This window comes from Nanorana parkeri, unplaced genomic scaffold, assembly GCF_000935625.1.
Source record: "Nanorana parkeri isolate BGI_ZX_2015 unplaced genomic scaffold, ASM93562v1 scaffold11, whole genome shotgun sequence".
NCBI lineage: Eukaryota > Metazoa > Chordata > Amphibia > Anura > Dicroglossidae > Nanorana > Nanorana parkeri.
In genome coordinates this window covers 3,115,010-3,134,333 of record NW_017306279.1, presented here as the reverse complement: position 1 = coordinate 3,134,333, position 19,324 = coordinate 3,115,010, and the positions used below count along the sequence as shown (strand labels likewise).

General features: G+C 39.3%; 1 protein-coding gene across 1 annotated transcript in view; it reads right to left on the bottom strand.

Annotated features, from left to right (window-relative positions):
* XPO1 (exportin 1) overlaps positions 1-19,324 on the bottom strand; it is a 49,862-nt gene that overhangs the window by 11,933 nt on the left and 18,605 nt on the right. Inside the window, exons 3-17 of the mRNA XM_018555911.1 lie at positions 19,139-19,240; positions 10,304-10,376; positions 10,057-10,118; positions 9,937-9,981; positions 9,224-9,405; positions 7,896-7,944; positions 7,503-7,622; positions 7,232-7,360; positions 6,754-6,912; positions 5,076-5,273; positions 4,291-4,429; positions 1,887-2,068; positions 974-1,130; positions 726-889; positions 395-529 (exon numbers count right to left, since the gene is read on the bottom strand). Of these exons, the coding sequence (XP_018411413.1) occupies positions 395-529; positions 726-889; positions 974-1,130; positions 1,887-2,068; positions 4,291-4,429; positions 5,076-5,273; positions 6,754-6,912; positions 7,232-7,360; positions 7,503-7,622; positions 7,896-7,944; positions 9,224-9,405; positions 9,937-9,981; positions 10,057-10,118; positions 10,304-10,376; positions 19,139-19,240 (1,896 nt within the window). The remainder of the gene's footprint in view (positions 1-394; positions 530-725; positions 890-973; positions 1,131-1,886; positions 2,069-4,290; positions 4,430-5,075; positions 5,274-6,753; positions 6,913-7,231; positions 7,361-7,502; positions 7,623-7,895; positions 7,945-9,223; positions 9,406-9,936; positions 9,982-10,056; positions 10,119-10,303; positions 10,377-19,138; positions 19,241-19,324) is intronic.

Below are 19,324 nucleotides of genomic sequence, written 5' to 3'. Positions count from 1 at the left end.
ATCCATATTAGTAAATCAACACTAAGGTAGTTAACAGTATTGGTGTCACGATAAACAGGACAAACTGTCAGTAAAATTATCAGATTGCATCTATAGTAACATTTGTTGTCTCAAAACAACGTTGTCCCTACAAACCACTAAGTAGGGTTCTTTACAAGACAAAGCAGACAACTCAGAAACCCTTCTAGACCATGTAATGGCCACATGACAAGCAACCTTTTAGGATAACAAAGACAAAGAAATGCCTTGAATAGGATCAAAAGGAGGATTTGTAAAACGGATAAAGGAAAAAATGCATTGATAAATAACGATACACACTGGGACCCCAGTATTCATTTACAAAACACTTATCAATACAAAGTTATTGCATAAGAACCACTCCGTTATCACTCACCTTAGTGGCTTGTTGAATAATACTGTCCCATACTTGATTAGGAAGAAGCATATATTTTTCTATCAAATGCTCCTGTACAGGTTGATCTGTCTGAGCTCCAATCATATAACCCACAGCTTCATAGAATGTGTGAACCTAAACCAGAACACATATTGTAAGAGGTTTAAAAAAAAAGCTGCACAAACTACAAAAACATACATACAATAACCCAAGCAAAATGGTTTTAAAACCAGGGATACTGCAAGTTCACTACATGACAAAATGTTACACTAAATAAAAATGCTTTTAGCACCTCCATTCCCCAAACGTGAGCAAAAATAAATGATCTTACCTGTTGAGGCTGCAGATCACAAATGATGGTATTGATGTTGTTTAGTATTTCGTCAATAAATGGCATTACTTCTCCAACTTGCACTTGAACAAAATGCCTGCGACATTTCTGAGCTATCTTAATAAATGTATCACATGCCATATCCTGCACGCCATCATGAGTCTCTGAAATTGCATAAAGTTATGAAGCACCTATCACAGCAACAGTAACAAATAAATATTTCATAATATGAAAGAAATAAAAATTACCATGCATGAATTCAAACAGTTTGTTTACAACAGTCTTCAGAAATTTCCAGTGAGCTCTCAAAAACCTTGGATACTGTCCCACAATGTACATGATGTTGGATGCAATGATAGCTTTGTTGTCCTTGCCACGTTTTTGCTCACACAGACCAAGGAGATCCTGAAGTGAAAGCAGTTATAAATTTAGCATAATTATTTAAAAGTTTCACATCAAACATGGTAGCCAGGAGATATTTAAAAGAATAAAAAATATCACCCGTTTGTACATTCTGCTTCCTTTACCATACCTTCCCTCTATGAACACGACACTAGCATCTCTACATCTTCCCCCTTCCCCATAAATGTCAACCTTCCTACCCCAGTTTATGCACTACTAGTTTCATGCTCTTGTAAATCTTATTAGTCCACCATGGCGCACATCCGCTGTGAAACATTTACCATGGCTGCTGGGTCTCCTGTTTCTACTTGGAGCTATGCCGACAATCTTGCATGAAATATATAAAATAGAAGAACTGAAATTAATGCTTTTGCTGGAAAACAAATGCTGCTCCACATTGCCCCTCATTAATGATCACATGACCAAGTACACAAGCATTTCAAGATGTAATCTACACCGAAATGGAGAAATAAAGTACATACTGGCTCACCAGATATTTTTGTGTCTGGCCTCAATGCAAGTACAATTTCAGCCCTATTTTCTTTTTATAAAACTATCCCAACAAGCGTGTTACCGTAGCCTTGAGTTCACATTTAAGCATAGATTATATCAGGAGTTTTCACTGTACAGTTAAAGAAACATCCACATTAGTCACTGAAAATCCACTCACACGGCATATGCTACATGGGGACTATACCCTAACAATAGAGAAAAACTAAACCAGAAAACAAGCATATTTTACCAAATCCAATCACTTACTTTGATGACTGTAACCAGGAACCTCTTTTCATCTTCTTCATGCATGGCTCCACTGATTGAACCGATAGCCCAACACAAAGTATTCAGATTTTTCCAAGACCACTCTGTCCCATTTACTTGATTGTGCAGTTTCTCAGTCATAATTCTTTCTGTGTCTGCATAATCCAAATGAGTGAGGTATACTGAAAGAAAAAAAAAATCCAAAAATGTTTACCAGCATGAAGAAAAAAATAAAAAAAAGGTCAGACAACCTTAAATCAGATCAGCATTGTAGACATGCCCACAAAAGCATTGTATAGCGGAGTAAGCAGTAAGAGAATTTTCTTAATGTAAAATCCTTTTCTCAGAGTCTATTGAGGGACACAGCTCTGAAGAATTTGGATACATAGGGTTATGCTGCTGCCTCTAAGAGAAATGAAACTTTAAAGTGTATTTCCACTTTAGCAGCCAAATTGGGATAACACCTATTTATTATTTCCCCATTAACATTGCAGAAGCAAAAAAATACATAATACATAAAAATGGTTGTTTTAAATTGCTTTTACTTGGGTTAGGGTTTTAAGGGTTAAAATGTCTGTGCTTCTATTTCTTTGAAATGTTAGGAGTGGGTATGAGGTGTTTTGTTCATTGTATTTTAATGAAGCTCATCAGATAAACACAATCCTCCAATTTCAGTCCCAAGTCTTTCCATTAGGACAGACCACTGTGAAGAAAAAAGGGCTAAGAAAACCTGGAATCAGCCATCTTGCCTGATTTAACAAAACATCTAAAAAAGGTAAGATTTTAAAAAAAAAAAGTTATTTTTCAGTACGCGGTGTAAAACAGGAACACAAACTTAAGAGGGGTTTTCTCAAATTTGACTGCAAAAGTGGAAATACACTTTAAAAAGGACACGACCCCCTCCCACCTGCCAGTTGTAGCAAGTAGTGGATAAGGAAGTGAGGGGAGGGAGATGTGTTCCTCAATGGACTATGAGAAACGGATTTTATGGTAAGAAAAGAAAATCCTACTTTCTCCATCATCCATGGAGGCACACAGCTCTGAAGACTTCTGATACGTAGGGAAGTTCAAAAGCAATCCAATCGGAGGGGCAGACACCATGACAGCTAAAAAAAACAGTTCAACAACAAAAAGGAACTGTAAAAATACATATCAAAAGCTGCCTGAAGAACTTTTCTGCCAAAACAAGCATCAGTGGAGGCAGAAACATCAACTTTATAAAACGTTCCAAAAGCGTTCATTGCCATTGAATCCTTAGCTCTGGACACAAATCTATCCTTTTGTGACGAGAAGTTAGAAGATTCACATCATGCGTTTTCCAGCATTGACAAATTTGTAGAAATACCTCTGGATGGAGAGGCTATTTGGCCAAATCCAGACAGTCTGCTGTGAAAGTCCACCCTACAGTCTTCCACCCCTGAAACGTGGACCGCTGAAATTGCTGGAACCAATCCAGAATTGAATGAACCTCCTTCTCTGCCGACACACTCATGGCACCTCTCCCTGGCAACTGATGTAGGCCACCCTCGTTACATTGTCCGACTGAATCGAAACCGGGTAACCAGTCAGAAAATGGGTCCAATGAAACCGTCACCAGGCGAATGACCCTCAACTCTAGTACATTGATCGGAAGTTTGCATTCCTGCGGAGACTAAGAACCCTGCACAGACAAGAACCCATCCTACAAGACTATCAGCCATGGCAATCTTCCAAGTTATGGGAAGAAACAACGTTCCGGTTGTTAACCCAGGTGACATCAACCACCATGACAGACATTCTGGCCAGGGCACTCAATATGATCATCTTGTCCAATGATAAAGGAGACTTGCCACATGCTGCAAGAATGTTACTCTGCAAGGATCTGGAATGAAACTGAGCAAAAACAGCAGGTGTGAGGGGTTATGTCCATCTTAATGTAAAGTGGTATGTGTATGTTAAGTGGCATGCTTTTAATTTTTGCCTAATGTCCATTTCTCCTATAGGCAGCAGCAAAACCCTACGTATCAGAATTCTTCAGAGCCGTGTCTCTCAATGGGGTTTGGAAAACAAAATAACTAAAAATGCAGCATTAAATGGTAAAGTTTTTAAAGGAAACCTATGAGAGAATTACAGAGGCAGCAATTGTTGATCTCCTAAAAATACAGCTGCATTAGCATCTTTAGCATCAATACCTTGAAGTAGCTAACCCAGAACAAGTATGCAGATAAGAGTAAGAAGCGTCAGAAGTCTTTATTCCCATTCCTAAGTTTGTGGGTCAGCATGACAGCCATACAATATTTTAAGGAGAACTTCCACAGCAACTATTTGAGACACTTTCAAGCAATACACATTGAAGGTTACTCTGAATTGAAAAAAAGCATGCATCATACAAAAATTTACATACAAATCAGATGAAAAATCTTACCCAAAGTTTCCCTCATGTTTTTATACAGATTGATTGAATCTGTGTCCTTCATGAATTCACGCACAACTTCACCCTGATCATTCTCTACAACCAATACTTCCTCTGGTTTTGCCATTCGACTAACCATCAATAAACGCACCTGCAAGAGAACATATTAAAGTTACCCAACTTTGTATAAAATCTAGTAACAGTGAACCTGACCTTTGGTTGGTCAGGTTTGCCCACTGCATGGGCAAATTTCAAGTTTTCCTTAAAGCTGATCCCTTATTCCCCTAAGCCCTGTTGCTGGTCATTCAGCTTTTAAGTGGCAGAAACTCCATGACTAACACAGCCTTTATCTTTTGATAGGTAACCAAAAAGGTATAGGGATCAGCGACAGAAGACTTGGAAATAATGAATCCCTTCAGAAGTGCCAGAGAGAGGGAGCCCCTAGGCCAAATCTGATTTCAGGAAAAGTACAGTTGCAAAAAAACTGTGTACAGCTCATCAACATGTGGCTGACAGAAAAATGACAAGGGCAGGTTGCAGCATAAGGAGGTGGCAAGGCAAGCACACCACTGCTACAGTACATGCAGCCACCACATAACTGTTAACTTACAAATAAAGTGAATCTTGCCATGGCTTAAAACAATAAATCATAAGGTAGCAAAAGTACAGAAGCAGATGTTTTTTTTTAAACTACATAAAATTTAGGAACCAATCATAAATAATGACATGCCGTCAGATTGTTTCCAGGGGTCGGGCTGCTTCTTAGCACGGTGAAATTTAGTTTTGTAAAATACTACCTTTGACAGAACTGGTAAATAGAGCTGTCTTCTTGGTGGAACATCGAAATGTTGACTGCCAGAAAGAAGTGGGGATGCCGATGTTGAAAACGGGCTCTCCCTATATAACTCTGCTGCCAAATGGTTCCAGTATTCAAGGCAGATTTTGAATATTTCGGTTTCTTCTACTTCAGATACCAGCAACATGTAGTGCAAAGCCTGGATTGGAATAAGTAACACATTAAAACTATGAAGATATGCAATTTAAAGGGATAGCTAAACTGACCGATAGCTTGATATTAATCCTTGAATACAACCAGTTGCAACTGGGTTTACTCAAGAAACTGGATATTCAGTCAAAATATTATAACTACGCATGAATACTTAAGAAAAGGTCAAATTTGGCTCCCTAATATTTCAATCCAGACACCTTGAATGTACATATCCCTGGCTACAGTTCTACTTTAAAAACTTATATACCTAACATACAATATTTATGCATTAAAACAAACCCTCACTGGTCTATGTAGCTCATGCACAGGCGGAATTTGCCTTAATGATGATAGCACAATCCCTTTCATTTCAGCAGCTCTAATCTCTAATGTAATTAGTAGATACACAGATACCGTTTTTTTGGTATTGAGTAATTATATTTATATTTCAGTACTCGATACAAAGTACCGGTACTTCCCCTAGCATGGAGCAATCAGAATCGCCCCCGAAGCCGGCTTCATGCTGTTTGGCCGGAAAGCAAGCCTCCCAGCCAATCAGCAACGAGCAAGCTATATGGCCCGCGTGCTGTTAATTGGGCAGGAATCAACCTGATTGGCTGGGAAGCCGGCTTTATGCCATTTGGCCAGGAAGCCGGGTCCATGTTCCCTCGTGGCACTGCCCGCCAGAGGAAATCTTCCTCTTACCAGAAGTTCTGGTAAAGTGGAAGGTATCGGAGCATTTGGGCGAGTAAGAGTACTCGCCCAAATACTCTGCATCGGTGCATCCCTAGTAAATACAAAGCAGGAGCTCTGGATGTGGGGAAAGCAGAGTGCCAAAAAAACCCAAAAAAACTTAATTTTATAATATAACTATGGCTGAAACAATTAATCGATTATAATCAATGAGAATTGTTGTCAATGATTCTCATTATCAATGAATTGAATACTCCACGCTGCCACTCTGCTCCTTTATTCTCCTCCTCGCTGGTGCTGACTGCAGCGGTCTGTCCCTTTCAATCCCCGGGGACACAGACCACTGCAACCAGCACCAGAGGGGAAGAGAGACTGCGGTGAACACGCACATACTAACAGAAACACAAGTCGGGTGGCACATATATACGAAACGACGATTGTACTACACATGCAATATTCATTGTTATGGTGTAATGAAGTGTACAGCGCTAAACGCCCTTCAGGAAATTAGATAACGATAGGGATCATATGGTGTCACCTCCGTGTCAAGCAATCGTGAAACAGTGTATATATAATAAATATTTGTGTAAAAACTTATAGTACGTTATAACATGTGTCAACAGGTGTCATAAAAAGCATGTCATACATGAACCTTATTAAATAAATAAACAAAAATCTTCAAAGAACATGTGTCATAAATGTGAAAAATAAAAATATAATTGTTAACCTGATGACTCGGCTTTTATGTACAGTGTATATATACATTTTGTATTTTTTTGTCCAAAATAACTCACCTCCATCAGAGTTTCTCTCAAGTTAAGCCTCTTTTCTATAAGCTGCCCGTGTTCTTTAAGAAAAGTACATAGGAACAAGCTGAGGTTCTGAATAAAGTTCTGCTCGTCATCTTTTCCATTGGCATATGCAAGACGAATATTTGTGTTCAGAGGCAGCATCTGTAGATAGAATGAAAGTCTCAACTATTTAATACAGGTAGTAGGATTAATTGAAGTTTGTTTGCAGTGGCAGGAACCACCATTGTAGAACCACTTAAGCAAGCAGAAATTTTTTTCTGGATTGGGAATCCCTAGCCACCCTGAACTTCAGTTACATAAATATACAATCAAGTATAATAAAAGACCTAGTTTCTGCAGCACGTTTTCTAGGTCAGAGTGTTAATCCATCACTCGAGTCTCTTTAGGACGACTGGGGAAAGAAAAAAAAAAACCCCACACATTATATTATTCATTAACTGAATATGGTTTCATATCTTACCTGTTTCAGTTGCATCATAGTCAGAGTGAAAAGGGTTACAAACTGTTCCTCGTATTGGCTGACACTAACTCCAGCTATTTCTGTGAGACACTTTAAAGACACATTTCTGAACATAGGAACATTTAAGAACTGGAACGAAAGAACGAGAAAGAAAAACAAATTGGTATGATTTTGACACCAACAAGCTTTACGCTGACATCTTCCATAAGGAAGCCTGCACGCTTAAAAACAGTTTTATTTACTCTTACAGCAAAGCTCACTGGGACTATACCTTATAAATTAATGTGCTTATTAGTTTGGTCTCAAATATATAACCCAATGGAATCCAGTTAAGAAAACGAAGAAGTGTTTCCAAAGTTGCATGTACAAGTGGAGCATTTTGGGAGTTTTCCTTTGTAAAGAAAAGAAAAATAACAGTTTAGCATGCTGATAGATATGGGTGTTTAAAATTTTAAAGACATTGGAAATGTGAATCAAACTAATCGAATAGAAAATGTGCAAGAAGAATCATCCATGAATGTGAAAGTACTTAATGTAAACACAAGAAACAATGTTCTAGCATTTCAGTGCATGTGAAACCATAGGTCAAAACTAGACAAGAAAACACAAAGTCAAGCACAACATTTTTTAAAGAAATGTTTATCCACAGTTTATGGATACCTACCATGACAAATTGACAGAGCTGAAATATCTTTGAGAACTCATTACACATGCTGCAAAGAAAAACAGGGCAATTGTTAACAAAATTAAAACCTTAAAAACAGTATTTACACAGATCCCAAGTCCAGCTTGAGGAAAAAAAAAAAAAAATGTCAATGTCCCCATACCTATTGAAAAAATAAAGACCACGCACCTTCTCGCCAGCCCTGTCTTCTGCAGGACACAGTTCATCCTCTGGTTTTTGTCCTCTTCAGGATAAAATAATGCCCCACTATCACTCATTCCACTTTATCTGAGCCTAGGCTGTCATGGACCCTCACCAAAGAAACGCATCCATGCACCAGTCTGGGGTTACAAGAGAATGCTGCGACTTGAGCACCGTGGGGGAGCAGATGACCTTCCCCAGGATGCATTGCTAAAGCACCAGTGGCCAATCGCCAGGCCCCAACACACAAGCAAAAGGAAGAAGTTGATAACCTTGCTCCTTACCAAGCTCCACCACAAAGCTTAAAGGAGAACTATGGGGTTAGGGCTTTTCCCCATAGTTCTCCTTAGGGTAACATGATGGACACAAACTAGTGTCCTCCCGTCACCCTAGGCTCAGTATACCGCGAGCTGTAGCCGGACAATTGTGCCGGGATCCACCCAGCTGCGTGACTGACAGCTGGCGCTGCCTATCTAGAGGCAGAGCCGGCTGTACCTGCCCCCGTCCGTTCCGCCAGTCAGCGCTGGCGGATCGGGGAGGGGGGAATCCAGCCCCTCCACTGTCAAGGCAGAGAGACGTGACAGGATCGAGAGGTGAGTGAACTCCGGTATGTGTTTGCTCACCTCCCAATCTACTGAGCCGATCTGTGAGTCTCATTGTCACAGGTCGGCTAGAACTATGAGGTGAGTGAAAAGCACTCACCTCATAGTTCTCCTTTAAGCAGGGTTAGAACTCCTAGCTCCAGCAGACAAATGGAGTGGTTGAGAAGTTAAGCAAAAAGCATCTGGGGGTGGAAGTTGTTTCAAGGGAGTCTTCCCATGAATGGGCAAACCAAACCTTTCTTTAAAAGGATACTAAAATAAGATCTCCAATAAACAGAAAAAATGATTACATGGGGAATATAGACATCCACAGAACTGTGCTTGAAAGCTAAGAGCAGTGCAGCAAATGTAAATCTGAGAACTTGATTGACAGATACACCCTGCCATATGTATTCCACTATGGCTATGCAGTTAACAAAAAAACTAAATCACTATCAATTTAGAACAGGAACAATAAGGGAAAAAACTGCCAAGAAAGACGCCATTTATCCCCAATTAATGATTTCATATAAAACAGACACCTACCTGTCTTTTAGGTGTTTGGCTTTCACCTGTGTAATCTGTCCACTAGAAAAGTCAAAAACTTCTTCACTTAAAAGTTTAAGAATCACCATGTTATTTTGACACAGGCTCTCGCTAGTTTTACTGGCCCCTACAATGTCACTGATGAATGTAGGCCAATGTTTGGGCCATTCTTGCTTCAGTATCTGAAAAGACATGAAAATAAAATTTAGAAAAGGCAAACTTAATTTAACTACAAGATGTAAGTGCCGTCAGGCACCAGACCCTAAATGCTGAGACATAGATGACTATTCATTTATGCTACCACAGCAACTGTTCATTGTTCCGAGCAAAAGTTAAGGTAATTAGCTATGGGGATTTAGAATAAATTATTGCATCATTGCACAACTGTTGCAGACTATGAAAGTTTACTGCAACCCATGTAAAACAATGCAGTTCCTTTTAGAGATCTTATGAGTCTTCCAAGGGCAGAATGAGAAGTATATTTTGTTACACATAAAAAGGGATTCTCATAATATTCTAAAACAAGTCGTCTTGTGAAAAGAAAAGGAGATATGAACAGTAGTGTGCATGTGTGTTCCACAGCCAAACTCCTGATCCAACCCAATTACAGTGTAACAGACAACACCAAGTTACGTCAAATAGCCGACAATACAGAATAGGCTGCTGCTACATGAGTAATAAGATACATTTGTAATTCATTACATTTGACATACCTGAACAAGGATCATGTTTAGCTTCCCAATGTAAACATTTTCTTTCTAAAGAGAAGAACTCACATTAGTCCCGACACTTATAACAATTATACTGAATTTTAAACCAAACATGGTACTTACCTCTACGCATGTTGCATCTGAAGAGGTCTTGATGATAAGTCCAACAACATACTTCTTTATACCTATAAATTTGACATAAAGCACTTTAAAACATTGTCCGAGATGGTGAGATGAAGAATGAGACACAAATAAGCATTGAATGTTACACAACACACCACCATGCACGACAAGTAATGAATCCACTCTTCATCATGAACCAGCACACGTGATAACACTCATGTAAAGTCACCAAATGTAAAGAAATTACCTTCACACTGATTCCGAGGAAGGATTTTCCATCTTGTTTTAATCACATTTTCCAATATTTGCAGACCATAGTACTAAAATTGGAGTAGAGAAAAAAGTAAGTACTTCAGGGTTATAGGTCATACAAGTCTGCAAAGCACTCACAATCACACAATCGGCTCATTCACACATGTACATTTAGGACAATTTTACTAAACAAATAATTCAGCTACAATCCCATCAGTTTTCATGCACAATTATTGATCTGAACATACACTAGCATCCCTACTGTATGATCATGCTCACACCAGGAAAAAGCATCGCATAAGCTATGCTACTTGGAGAGAAAGTCACATACAACATGAACTAGTATTGCTAGTGTAGCGTGAATTAAAAGCAAAAGATAAAATAAAATAAAAAATCTATTTTTCCTCAAGAACAAATGCTGCCATTGGCAACAGTCTTCTCTGGTGTGACTGTATAGGTTCAGCAAGGAATCCTATAGCTAACCTAAATGTCAACCCTCCCCCTAAACAAGACCATAGTGTATGTAATATTTAAACTAACTTTTAGATCAACTTTTATACTCTGTCAAAACAGACCGTTTTCAACTTACATTTACCTTTCAGGTATTTTAGTATAAACCAGCAAAGTTTACTACATAAGCCTAAAAATTATATGCAAGTTATGAACAGCTAAAAAAAAAGATAGCAGAATGTCAAATTTAGTTACTCACTGTAAATATCAGATGTGTCAAGGGACTTTTAATACTAAAAAGAAGTCGGGATCTGTTTTACAGTTGCAAAAACCTTAAAATTGTAACTGCGGTCTCCTATCTAATTGGTTACCTTAAGCAGCGTCAGAGCACGCTTGCTTCACTAAGACCCCATTCACACTGAGCTACATAAAAAAAAAAGCGCTTTTTCAGCACTGATTTGAGCTGAGGGACATTGAGCTACAGTGCACATATTGTCGCGCAACGTAGGGCTACTTTTGGCATGGACTCCGTAGCTGTTGCATTGGGCAGTATCCAATCAAATGCGGTCTTAATGTGACATAATTCCTCTTACTGTTTCCTTGTTATATTTCTGCGCAAAAGTGACACTTCTGTAGCGCAATGTCGCGTGACATTGAGCTCCACCACTGAAGTCTATTGGGCCAAATTGCACGAAATTCGCCGAAAAATAGGTCATGTTCAAGTGACAAGCTTGAGCTACAAGCGACATTGAGCTGTGAGATGTGAACAGCTCCATTGAAATGCATTGGACAAGCTACATTGAGTGACATTGAGCTAATGTTTGAGTGATTTTTGAGCTGAAATTGCACTACAAATCGTTCAGTGTGAATGGGGTATAAAAGCTTAGAAATTAGACTGTATGGCCACATTTTTGGAAACTGACAGTTTTAAAACAATGTAAGTGGTATGAAATACGTAGAAGCACTGAGCTCCAACATGCACCATGACCAGCTTCACAATATTATAAAGCCAGCGTGCACAAACTGGCTGCAAAAACAAAACAAAAAGGGTAAAAGTAAAAAACAAAAATACTTTGTGAAGCCGCCTATCACCATTGTTATAATATATATTTTTAAATACTTGTCCTATACATTGTTTTTTTTATATTACAATTGAACAGGAAACAAAAAAAGAGCCAAACATTTGTAGTTAGAGAAAAGTACTTTCATAGGTTATAAAACACCTACCAAATGTCAAGGAGAAACCTATCATTAGAAACCAGGAGGCTGGCATTGCCAACTATGAGAAAAGCAGGTTGCCTGGCTGTCACGCAGCACCTCTTAAATTTACACTACAGAACGTCAAATCCAGATCTTCAATATCCATATGTTTTCAGGTTCTGCATAAGAGTCAGACAGTGGCAGACACTTAGGAATGTTAAACAAGAAGTATTGGGAGAATAAAATATACTCTTCCCAAAACTTAAAACCAGTGTGGGACACTGCAGCTGTCATACACCGGCTCTATACAGAGAGCTGAATGATCATGTAACCGCTGATCTCTCAGCTCACTGCTTTGCCTTGCAGACTGCCAGTGAAGGCTCCCTGCTGGAATTTCCCCTCTCTGTTCCTCCAGCACTCATTGGGGCACAGCTGGATTTGGCACTACAGAGGCAGAGCCAGCTGTCAATCAGGCAGCTGGGTGGATCACGACAACCCAAAAGAGAAAGCCAAAATGTAAAACTTTATATGCTGAAAAAAAGGGCACTAAAAGTTAACCTTTGCCAAAGCAACTGCCGGAAACATGAAAAAGCAGTCTCAAGTCAACGATAAGTAGTTCAAGTCGAAGCTTAGACAGGGCTATGGACCCTGCTCATGTGACAGCGCTGGTGCGTGATGACTGATCCAGCACTATCACATGCAGCGAGTCAAATTCTCCTTCAACTTTAAAAGTGGCAAGTAATTTCCAAACTCCCACCAGCTGGAGTAGTGGTGGAAAAAAGGAAAAATGAATATGTTCTGCTGGGGAGGAGGGATCAAAGCAAAAGCTGTTATTTTGTATTAGAAGAAAATTTCTCAGGACAAAAATACAGGGGTTGCCTCAACCAACACGGTTTCAAGTGCCCTGACTCCCGATGTGCACAGGTTTTTATAGTCAGTCTTCTGGCCAGCCATATGGCATCAGAGGGTACTCTTCTCCCTGCGGTGGTAGTAGGTGGTCTCAAATACTACACTAAGCGGTACTAATGTTGAGGTCAGCACCCCTATCTACAGTACTGTACCATCATGGGATGTGTCCATGAGAGCCTAGGCTAAAAAAGTGGGTTGAACAACACAGACTGTCATTTAACCAGGTAAAGGATCAGCTGCTGAGCACAATACCTGTGGAAGACATTGCTAGAGACGAAGTGAATATAGCAGAAAACGCAAGGGTTTTTTTTTTTAAAATCTTTGGCTATTGTTTTTTACTTTTTATCATGAAAAAAAAAAAGCAATACTTTAACGGTCATAACAGGCCTGGAATATGCACCTCAAGCTCCTGTATGTCTCTCCTAGCAGGTTCCTTTTCCTGTTCCATCAACACAGTGGGAAAAGTCCTTACTACAACTTAACAAATCAAATTAGTAATAGCGGCATGCTCATTAGCCACTTCAAAAATGTACTTTAGTTGCTCCATATAGGTGAAAGGTGCAGGAAGTAAGGTTATTAAAAACTTCAGAACAAAACTGTAAAAAAAACCAAAACCCTCTATTGGAGAAAAGTTGGTTGATATGCTTACCTTTTGCTCAATGATCATCAACTTGTAAGATTTGGGGGGTACTTGGCATGCCATGGGATCTCCTTAGGACAATTATTAGGGCTGCAATCAACTAACTGATTAATCGATAATCGTTTATAAGAATAGTGAGCAACTATTCTTATTATCAATTAGTTGGTTGGATCCCCAAGCTCTCTCCTCCATGCTGGGTGGAGGGCACAGCAAACAGTGGGCGGGTGCAATAACCAGCCTGCAATCGGCATTTGAAATGGCCAATAGCAGGCTGGCTTTTGCACCCGCCCACTACCTGATGTATTTACATTCAGCTGCTGCCTGCGGAATATTGCCATTGGCAGCTGTCATTCACCGGATGAAGCTATTCAAGCACCATGTGCTTACAATACAATTATTAAACAAAAATTATTATAAAAAAAGTAGGTTTCAGCCTGACAAAGTCTGCTGCGGGAAGTGCATTGCAGTGCCATTCATTTCAATACAATTATTCGAAAAAATAAAAAAATCGGCCAACTTGATCATAAAAATAATCATTAGTTGCAACCCTAATACTTATGTCAACTTCCTGCAGTACGGATGCAGGGGGAACTTCCCCCTCCCCACACTGGTTTTTTTTTTGTTCTTTTGTGCAGCAGTTTAAAATAAGAAAGGAGGCCCTCAGTGATTAGGCAAGCCTTGGAGTGCAAGCTCCACTTTAAGTTTCCCCCTCTCTTCAAGAGGGACCTTGGAAAGATGAAAAATCGCCTACCACAAGACAAAATACCACAACTAAACTATGGAAAAATTCCTTAGGGAAATTAATATCTGGCTTTATGAAGAAGCACCTACCACATAATGACGAAGAAATATCCATAAAGAGGAAGTTTACCCATATCTTTAAAAATGTCAACAAGGGAACCTTTAGAAATGTTTAGTAATGGTAATCTACAAATAGATATTTATATAATATACTAATAATAATGTGTGTGGGGGAAACAGATACAAGATAATTGCCAGCTTTTTAATCTTTGCATACCTGATTTTCTTTTCCTGCGTGCCATTTTATTTTTACAAAGGGCAGATTATTGATCTCCCTTTACTTTCTGGAACTCTGGCACATGTGACCATGCACATCATCTCAGGGGGAAAATATGCTTTTCCTTGAGATCTTGTAAAACTGCAATTTACAGATCCATCTTTTAGTCATAAGCTACATCAGTAATGCCTAATAGGGCCAGGAAGTGAAAAAAACTTTACTTATAATATTATTTTACTTATAATTTAGCTAATGAATATAAGAGGATTTTGTGTCAGCATGCAGAGCTGAATGCTGATGTGATTTTTAGTGACAGGGGGTAAAGATACACTTTAAGCAACTTGCACTTAGAGGCTCATTTATGAAAAAGCTACAGAAAAATGGGGGTAACCAACAGCAAGCGCATTCATTCTAAAATGTACTTCACTCCAATCTAGAAACGCTGTTGGAATCTCAACAGTTTCTACAGACAACACAAACTACTTATGTGGCTAACAAAGACATACCAAATTTGATTTTTGAACGCATGGTAAAAATCCTTTTCCTGGAGTCCAGTGAGGGACACAGGAATCCATATACAGTTGGAACATCCAAAAGCATCAAGCACCCTCCTAAATGGGGTGACCTGCCAAAAGGACCAGAGAAGGGGAATGTGGAATCTATATGAAGCTCAGATCAAGATAGTGAAGGTCACTGTGGTGGTGAATCAGAAAGGCTGTTCATCCAGAACCCACCAAATCAGGTGGAGTAACAACAAATTTGCCATGCAGGGAAGATAAGACCCAAATCCCGATGTGCTCAAAACCTGGGGGGAAAAAAATGTCCGAAAAAAAAGAAAAAGGTTTGAGGGATCTAAGCCCCTCGGCCAGACTAGGATTAGAGCCAGTAGAGGGCATGGCCAACAACTGCCACAGTAAACTGGTATTTGAGAAGGGTTTCATACTGCAAGTCAGTAGAATCTGAAAGGTAAGCATGCCCTCTACCTTATCTAGTACATTCCATGTTAAGGTGGGTCACTGAAGGATCCACAATGATAACAGACCAAAGAAATTCCCTCTCAAAGGGGAAAAGTTCAGCTGGTGGGACCCAGGACCGTTCAGGGAGCTTCCACTCTGCATGGGGGTGTAGTAGAAAGGTCTTCCCATCTGCACAAGTTCTGAAAGGCCCAAGGCTGGAGACAACCCCTTAAATCTGAGGTGAAGATAGGATACTGTGGTGCCTCAAAAACAGCCTCTATGAAGAAAGACTGCTGGAACTCAATCTGAATCAGATATGCTCACTGTGATCGGTGGCCTGGCCTCACCTAAGGCCTTGGGAAGGGGATGGTACTTGAGCAGACTTAGAGCCTCTGCAATCGTAGGTTGCAGTAGAGGCCCCCCGACAATAGGGTAGGGACTCAGCCTCATCCTGTAAAGCCAAAGATGACTCCAATGATGTGCACAACTACAGTTTAAGTGGATTTCATGTAGCAGGCAATAGATCCCTTAGAGGATACATAGTGGACGACCCTGAAACAGAGTATGGGCTGCGATCACCTGTAGCAGCGGGTTTATCCTCTCAGTTTCTCTGTGCAGACATGTTGCTCCCCAAGGCTGAGAAACAACTAAGCCCAAACTGAGGCAAGGCCTTAGGTAATCGAAAAAACCCAGGCATCAGGTGCTGATGAGGGTTGGATTGGCCGGAGGTGAGCAGATCACAGGAGAAGGGCAACAGAAACAGACAGGAGAGCAGAGTTTCACATGGTGTTTTTTTAAAAGCAGGATCAGCAGCAGGATGGTGCTTCCTCTATGCCAAAGGGCAGGAAAAAAAAAGCAGAGTGAGCAACATCCAGCCAAAAGGAGGACATCAGGTCTCAGTCTCTCAGCCTTAGCCCCATCTATGGTTAAACCAAAAGTTCCAGTAAAGAAGTGGCTTCTGGTGATCAACCTGCATGACCTACTCACAGAGCGAGTCTTCAGAGACTGGATCACAGCTGAGGCTGTGCCATGGCTCTGGACATGGGGAGCGTTCCATTACTAAATTTACCAGTGCACTCTGGTCCGGAACTGGGCTCTTCAGTGTGGAGCTTTTAAAAAAGGGCACAGCCCAAGCCAGCCCCACAATGTCTAGTCCAGCGGGGTCCAGATACAGCACTCCAAAAAGGCAGGCTGAAGAAAGACTGATCCAGATAGCTCGAGATAGAGACCAGCTCAGCAACGAGGTAGAAGGAATTCTGCCTGGGGAAAAAAAAAAAAAAAATTGGCTAGCAAATAGGTTACTTGCAACACCATCCGCCTTCCTAGGACACTAGCAAATTGGTATGCTGGGAGTAGAAGAGGCTGCTGGTCTATAATTTTCTCCCATTATACTGCAGGCAGTATAACCTGACTATATATGAATTCCTGTGCACCTCCATGGATGGGAAATAAAAAATAAACCTAACAGTGCAACAAGCTATAGTTGCACTTTTTATATTTAAAAAAAAAAAAAAAAAGAAGAAAGCTCCTCTTGCTTCCGATAATCATTTCCTGCTGAACAGAGTTAAGCTAAAGCACAGACATCATTGTTCATACAACTATTTTGGCAATCTAAATGAATCAAATGGGTGTCTCTAACATAATACAAACATGTTTTGCACTATACCAATACCTGAAAGGTAAATTTTCAAACTATTCATTTAACCAGACCTTTTGACCCAGAATAAAAGTTTTTACTACAAAGGTTAGTCGTTGTATAACAAAGTCGATCAATATAACTTCAACCAAAGGGATCATGAGCTGGTCAGATAAAGTGATAAATAAAAAGCTGATAACTGCTGTTGTATGAACATTTAGGTTTACCCGAGTGTTTGCATACACGCACAGCTTTTGGCAGAAAATAGATTTATCACATGACTAATTTGTGGTGTTTACAAACAGTACAGTAGAAAGTATTTGACTGGTAAGTAAAGTCTTAAAAGTCTAAAAAATTTAAATATGAAAATTATATCAAAAGATAGTTTTGCTTTGCTTAATATCTGAGAATTTCTACAAGATTTTGCATCAGTTAAGCGTAAAAGGATTGCATACCAATGATGAACTCTTGCAACAGCAAATATGTAATACAAGTCAGAACAATCAGTATCAATGATCCCTGTGGCAGAAGTGTCTATGTACCCTCAATATTAATGAAATCTATTTACTGAAATCCAACCCGTAACCACCCACACCCACCCATGAAACATACAATTGATGAACAGAATTCAGTTAAAGGGAATGAAAAGGGTAGACCTTGTGGAGGCCTGCCGTCAAAGCCTAGCTGTGTCAGTTGCACAGGAAGACACCCCTTTTCTTCCTATTACAAGCAATCAACATAATGGAACATTATGATTAATATCAGGTAGCGTTAACAGCTTAAAAATTAAAAAAAAATGCATATAAGCCAAATGTAATAGTGCAAATTTCTTTCAGCACCAAATCATTTGCAGATTATGTAAATTGAAGAGTTCTTTACCTGTTGCTTTCTTTCTGTTCCGCTAATCATGTCAATTTTTCACAAGACAATACTGTGTTTTTAAAAGTACTGTTGATGATAAATCAACTCAAACATTAGTAATAACTGTCAGTATGTCAAAGCAAATAAATGACCAGGCAAGCAAAATACTGTTGTTACTAATGTCAGCACTTTGAGCAAGCTCATTAAAAGCTGGGACCATAATTCCAATCTTATGCCATCAATGGGTAATTGGTGTACTAGGCACGTAATACTTTTCATTAATATGTATTACATCAAAACTGTATTATCAGTCACAGCAAAAAACAAACTATAAATGAGCTCAGATATGATCGAACACCAATGCTATCATCATGAGCAGATCTCTGTATAGACTAAAAGGGAAATAGGCAGCTGTGCATTTAAGGTTTCAGTCTTCCATACTGAGTAATTGATGTCAACAAGATATATTAGTCCAAGTAAACTCAAAGTGCATAACTATATTCCAATTTAACAGTTATTTTAACAGGTAAAAAACTTTCACATGTATGTTAACAAAGCAACAGGTACAGCCAAATTACACATAAAAAAATAAATTTGAACAATGCTGTAAATCATAACGTACACTTTGTACAAAAAGTTCTGTTCTTATAAACATAACAATTCGGGGCATCTACCCAGCAGAGAAGGTATAGACTAGCTTTTCTCACACTTTCCTGAAAAAGAGTAGGATTTTAGAGCTTTCCTGCTTTACAGATTTTTTTCCAGGAGGAAGCTCCAAACATCTACCCCATTCAGGGTGTACCCTGAGTTGGAAGCTAAATGTTTAGCTAGGTATTTAACTAAAATACACTTCCCTTTTCTACACTTGACCTAAACCCTCATTAAGAACTGGAGGTCCTATGATTGACAAATACATAAACAAGGAACTTAATCGACTTTGTTTTATCAATTTATCCTAAAAATTAAAAAAATATATAAATCTGTTTGCATTATTTCAACACTTGCAGATAGGGCAACTATTCTTTAACAAAACGAAGAAAAAAAAACAAAACAAAAAACACAACCGGGCAAATGAGATACCTTTCTCAAAGTTTATATACAAGGAAGAGGGGCAACAAGTGCAAGGGTAGGAGCCTAGCTGCATATGCCACTGTGCTTACTTTGGTGTTCATGTTCTGGGAGAACTCAAGAATTGTGTCAACTCTTGTCCAGGCATCAGGATGTTCTTTTAAGTGGGTGAGTACTTCCTGTGCCATTCTTTGCTGTAAGGGAAAACAAAAATAAAAATATTTAACTCCATAGGCAAAAATTTTTCACATACAGAAAAAAAAAAAAAAACAAATTTC